We start from the raw sequence: 6,430 nt of genomic DNA, 5'->3' as shown, positions 1-6,430 counted from the left end.
AGTGTCTTCATTGTCATTTGTTTCAAGAAACTTTTTTATTTCATTTTTTATTTCTTCTTGTACCCAGTCGTGTTCAAGCAAGTTGTTGTTCAGCTTCCAAATGTGTGATTTTCCATCTATGTCTTTTATCACACTGTACCCCTAAGACTCCACAGGCCCACCCCCATTCTGTTTTACCCCCTATCTCCACCATTCATCTTTCCTTCCCCCTTTCTGCCCCACTGTCTCCTCCTTTTTTTGTTTTCAATAAATAGTTCATTTATCTTATAATTCACTCATGTACTTTATTTTCTACACAATCCTCCATCCACACTGTGCTTCATAGAACCCTTCCTATGCCTGTATTTTACACAATCAACTACCATTGATCTGTGTCTATTATTTCACCACCCCTTTATTCACTCTTTCTCCCTCAATCTGCCCACTAATTTCTACTATCCTAGTGATTTCTATACTTTCCTTTTTTCTATCCCTTATTCCTCCTTTCCCTTTTCCTTTTAGCTGTTTATACTTATATCTTCCTAGTTATCCTTCTAATTTTACAAAAATGGTTCTATGCAATATTTATTCTTATTAGACTGAATTAATTCATTCATTATGATGCTTTCTAGGCTCTCCCATATTGTTGTTGTTGTTGATTGCCTTCGAGTCGAGCACGACTTATAGTGACCCTATGAACAAAAGGCCTGACCCCTTTACAACTATTGACATTTATCAAAGTTTATAGAGTTTCCAGAAGCATGTTGTTTAGGAAGTAGATTCCTTTCCTGCTTCCAAACCTATCATAGTATGTTATTGATATTATATAATATTTTAAAATATTCATTAATGCTGCATAGTATTCCATTATGTGAATGTACTACAATTTCTCAATCTATTCCCTTGTTGATGGGCATTTGGGCTGTTTCCATTTTTTTTTTTGCTATTGTGAATAATGCTGCTATGAATATAAGTGTACATATCTCTGTTCCTATAGCAGTTCTAAATTCCTTGGGGTGTGTTCCTAGGAGTGCAAACTATAACAGGAACAAGCTGGCTTCTGAGGCAGGATAAAGTTGGCACCCATTAGACCCCCCACTTCCAAGACTTGAGATTGGCTGTGTTCACTCAGAGCGATCACTTGGATCCACAGGAGTGAAAGTGGGAGGAATAAAAACTAGAGACACTGGCTGAGCTTGAACTTGTTCTTTTAGCGCTTCCCTACTATCATGCACAGATGTGTGGATGAGGAGAGAAGGATTGTGGATTTAAGGAGTAGGAAGTCATGAGGACCCCTAGACTAGACTTGGCCCCATGTGGGGGCTAGGAGTGAAGTGAGGAGACCAAGGGGTCTGGAACATAGGGAGAAATATAGATTCCTGAGTTTGTAGCTAATGCCTATTTAAACCTAGCCATAGATAGCTGGACATGAGTTAACCAGAACTCAACCAAATGAAGGGAAGATGATCTATTCTGTGAACTAGGGTTGATTGCTACAATCTCATTGCTTACTCTATACTGGACGATGCTTATGGATATATAGACTCAAAGTTTCTGAGTTTCCAAGAGGATCCCTCTGCAAAAGGGATGTGCTTGTTTCCTCAGAATGCTGGCATGTTGTTGTTATTGTTGTTATGAACCATCAAGTCACCTGCGATTCATAGTGACCCTATGTACAACAGCCTTAACCCCTGCTCTTTCCTGCAATCTGATTGTCTCTGACACACCTACCCCCATTACCCTAGTCACTAAATCAATCTATCTCATTAAGAGTCTTCATCTCCTGCTCTGTCCCTCCACCTTACAAAGCAGTACTTCCCTCTCCAAGGACTGGTCCCTCCTTGCAACATGTCCAAAGTATGTCAGACAAAGCTTCAGAACCCTTGTCTCCAAGGAGCAGCCTGGTCTCACACTCTCCAGGACAAACCTGTTTGTTCTCTTAGCAGTCCATGATATATTCAATACTCTTCTCCAACACCACAGCTCTAAGGCATCAATTCCCCTTCTAGCTTGCATGATAGGGATGGGCAAATGAGCAACTGGCTAACCAAAAGGGGATATTAGGGTATGAGGCATGGAATAACTGTCTTATAACATTTCATTAAAGTAGTTGTTAGTGGGATGATTGTAAGGGAGTGGGGTGAAAATCCCACACAATGTTCATGTCGTATGGAACGTAATGTACATGCATGAAACACCATGCAAATGAGTGAGAAAAATATTAATACAAAAAAGGGGGAAATATCTGAATCCCACATCTCTCATCCTCCTGCCCTTTATTTTCTGGTTAAAATTTCCATATTCAGTTGATGTCAGCTCTTAGGAGCCACAAATACCCTTAAAAATTCTATTTATGGCACTTTATGATACTCCCAGATGTCAGTGCCTGTGTCAGGGCAATTGCTTGTGATTGCGAAACTGAAAATGAATGTTGTTAAAAGAAGGATAGCTGCAGTTTGGTGGAAAGGAAAGCAGACTCTGAGTAAGAGCAAATTCAAATGTTAACTGCTGACTTTGGGACCTTGAACAAGTCAGCATCACTTTCTGAACAACAGTTCCCTATTTTTCAGTTAGAGTTAACACTGGATTTTTATAAAGATAAATGAGATAGTGAATGAAGTGAAGACCTGCCCTGCCTGGTGCCAAGAACTTGGAGTTAATATCACTATGCCTGTGTGCTAAGGGAGAAAATAGGGAGTCCTAGCTTTAGAAAGAGCTGAAATTGGTCTCTTAGGGAAGAAATGGAGGATCCATGACTTTAGGCTTATAGTTGGCAAATAACTCAAAGTATACTAGGATTATGACCCTTATTTCTCTGTATTCAGGCCAAAGGTATTCTCCGTACACCATTTTGAGTAAGTAAAATTGATTCCACCCAGATGATTTGAGATTTCCTTCATTTTTTTTAATAGTCCACTGAAATGATTTTGCTTAGAATGGAATTTCTATTTGAAACAAATTTCTGAGGATCACACTTCAAAACATAGAATTCAAGAAATAAAGACATCCTTTAAGTTTAGGAAAACTCCCTAAGTTTGCCAGGGCAACTCCATTCCATCCTGACCCCAATTGCCAGGTCTTTTCCTACCAAATCACTTACTAGGCTAAATTAAACTGTTCAATCAGTTTATTTGCATCATCAAAGCCATAAGCCCTTTGTAAAATATGTAATGTCAGGGCAATATGATCTGACTGTTTTGATTTCTCGCTTTCTAGATAAATTTGGAAGCACATTTTGAATGTGTTTCTAATTTTTTTAAGTAAGAATTATTACTGTAAATTCACTTAGGTGAAATTTTTTATTAGTTTAATAATGTAAAACTTAACTATATAAGGGATTTATAATTCATAATATGCTATGTTCAAAATGGCTAGGTACAAAATGAGAGTGAACATAAAATATTTGCATATTGAGCTTTAGCATGAGAATTGCTATTGACCATATTATTAAAACTATATACTGTCAAAGAAGATGTGTGTGTGTGTGTAGCGGTGTATTTAAACAGCCAATAAGAAACATTTTCACAATTCCCAAATAAAAAGTCCTCTTTATTCTTGATTTCAACTACATACATAATATCCCAAATAAAAATTGCTCATCTTCTCATGGCATTCTAGGACCTACTAATGCTATTTGCTTTTGTAGGATGGATCGCATAAAGGCTAGACAACAGAAATACAAAAAGGGTAAAGAGAGGATGATGAGCTTGACCCAGGAATCGGGGGAAGACCAGGATACCCAAAAGATTTCTGAAGAAGATGATGAAAGTATGTTCACCATCTCTCTCTGACTCAAGTTCTCTGACAGTAAAATTAGCATGAAATTGGGTAGGACTGTAAGACCAGGTTTCCCTCCTTTTTTCAATGTTGACAGTGGACTTTTTTAAAAAAAAAAAAGAAAAGAAAAATTTTCACCTCTTTATAAATTAGATGTTTATTTCATAAGAATACATTTAAAGAGTCAGTGACTTGAAAAGTATCTGCTCTTCAGCAAGACAGCTTTAAATATGTATAGTTTAGTTTCTTTTCCATAGGCATCTGTTTCTAAAAGAAGTTGGTATATTTTTGCCTGATTTATGCCTTTAAGGAAGGTATTTCATAACTAAGTTTACTATTGTTTCTTATTCATTTTATTAAAAAAATAAAGTATGTTTGCATGTTGTATATAGCATTTAAATATTCGTAGTTAAAGTATCCCTAAACCGTTTCCTATTCTAATGAAACCTAACATGATACATATTTCTTTCATCTACTCATATAGTCATATTGTCTAATTAGAGTTTCAGAGGTCTTTATCAATGTTTGCATGATTTCCTATTTGAAAGACGTGAAGAAACAATGAAGAATGTTTCAATACATATTATGTACCAGTGAATTTATATTTCCTAGCCATGCTTTAGAGTTGTAATAAGCAATTTTTCTTATTTGAACAAATTTGGTAGCAATTACATTGTTCTGTTAATTTTGGTGGCAGAGTGGTAATTATTTTTTTTTTCAGTGTCAGATACATTTTGGAGAGAAAAATCTCTTCTTTTAAGTCTTCTTAAATGCCCTCAGCTGCTAAGGTGAAAGTGAAAATGTGGCATACTATTTAATAATGATTAGTATTTATCTTGCTAAATCAACTGTTATTACGTGCATACTTTACAAATTCAATGTAGTTCCTTTCTGATCTCTGTACGGTGAAAACTGATCTAGATTTTACAATTGAGTTGTTAAAGTATGGTTTCAAAATTTGTTTGATTATTTTTTTACTTTATAAGAATTAATATTTGGACATATTTTATTTTAGGAGAAGCAGACAAACAGAAAGCCAAGGGCAAAAAAAAGCAGTGGTGGCGGCCTTGGGTTGATCATGCTTCCAGTAGGTTTCCGCGATCCTCTTACAATTTCATCGACTTTAACCCTTATATCCTTGACCAGAATTCAGGCATCCCCATGACTACATGTTCCATGCATGGTTTGATCCTTGTGACTTGATGGGGGTCTGAGTGTGGGAAATTGTGATGCAAAAGGTTCTCTGAGCTCTGTGGATAGATTCTGACTTTTTAAAAAGCTAGTATGTTGCTAAAAAACTTGAGCACAGTGTGTGACGTCATCAAGGAAAGGAGAATTTTATTGTTTTACTAATTCTAAAATCTAGAGCTTATTAATCACTTGTTTATGACTAAAAATCTTCATTAAATGTAGGTTTCATGCCAACATGGGCATAATTATATAAAGATAATTATTGTATTCAGAATCCTTTTGACCCTCTTTGTAAGGCACTAGGTGTTGATGCCAGAGAGCCTTCCTTCCCCTCTTTCCCAGAGCTTTGGTTTTATTTGCATTTACTATTTTGGGGCAGATAAATATAGGGGTGACTTAAATACATTTACCTTTCTTTTCCCCAATTTCCAAAAGGTTCTAGCATTGCACTCAAAATTCCAGTGCCTGGCATGTGTCACAGCTGCAAAGCATCTGTTTCCCAGTAATTACCAATTAAAAGCAAAAATTGGAAAACTCTTTTTGAAAAGCAGAGCTTGACAGTCACATTGGATATAGTACATATCCTTTCAGATCATAAAATTGAATAGATACTTTTGGAAGTTAATGCTAATAGTTTTTCTTCTTACCCAAGGAAATATCACACACTACTGAACAATGACATTGTGATAAAATAACCTATTTTAATTTGTTGTTGTAATTAGGTACCATCAAGCTAACTACAATTCATAGTGACCCTATGAACAATAGATCTAAACCTTTTCCTATCCTGGACCATCCTCACCATCTCTGACGTGCTCGTGCCTATTGTTACAATCACTGTTGGTCCATCTCATTGACACTATTTCTCTCTTTTTCTATCCTCCTTAAAATTAGTAAAATATTGAGTAATAATTAACTTAATTATTAATTTATTAGAATATTGAATGATAATTAATTGGTAACTAATTCAATCTTTTATGTCATATAGTTCCATAAGTGCATCTGATCTAATCAGATTGGGAATATCACCAAAGCCTTCCTATGTGGAAGTCACATGTTATGTGATAGGTTCTGCTAATAGACTGTTGAGGACTACTTTCAAGCCAAACGTATCAGAATTTTTCCTCGTATCTAATCCTTACTATCACACAAATATAAAAGTGGCCTCTCTCAGTCAAGAAATAATTTTCTAAGGTCATGAAGCTAATTTAGCGAAGCAATATTTAATGTTTCCAGTATATATAATTAAATTTAATTCCAAATATTGAATCTCAGTGTCAGAAAGAATCCACAAGTATGAGTTTCATTTCATTTTCTGTCCAAGTCAAAAGACAAAAATACAAGTTAAAATTCAGTGTGACTATCTTATTATTTATTGTTCACTGGCTAGTTAGCCATGCCAAAAATGTAATAACATAGCATACCATAAGATGATTTCTATCAAGTCACAAGTAAACTGTGCCTCTCTTTCTGTTTTTGAGAG

General features: G+C 35.6%; 1 protein-coding gene across 1 annotated transcript in view; it reads left to right on the top strand.

Moving 5' to 3' along the window:
- The window catches only part of PIEZO2 (piezo-type mechanosensitive ion channel component 2), a 731,335-nt gene that overhangs the window by 580,220 nt on the left and 144,685 nt on the right, over positions 1–6,430 (top strand). The window contains exons 29-30 of the mRNA XM_006897012.1: positions 3,626–3,747; positions 4,772–4,843. Of these exons, the coding sequence (XP_006897074.1) occupies positions 3,626–3,747; positions 4,772–4,843 (194 nt within the window). The remainder of the gene's footprint in view (positions 1–3,625; positions 3,748–4,771; positions 4,844–6,430) is intronic.

Source organism: Elephantulus edwardii, unplaced genomic scaffold (assembly GCF_000299155.1).
Source record: "Elephantulus edwardii isolate Elephantulus edwardi_28Jun2011 unplaced genomic scaffold, EleEdw1.0 scaffold00196, whole genome shotgun sequence".
NCBI classification, from domain to species: domain Eukaryota; kingdom Metazoa; phylum Chordata; class Mammalia; order Macroscelidea; family Macroscelididae; genus Elephantulus; species Elephantulus edwardii.
This window is presented reverse-complemented; position numbering and strand designations above follow the sequence as displayed.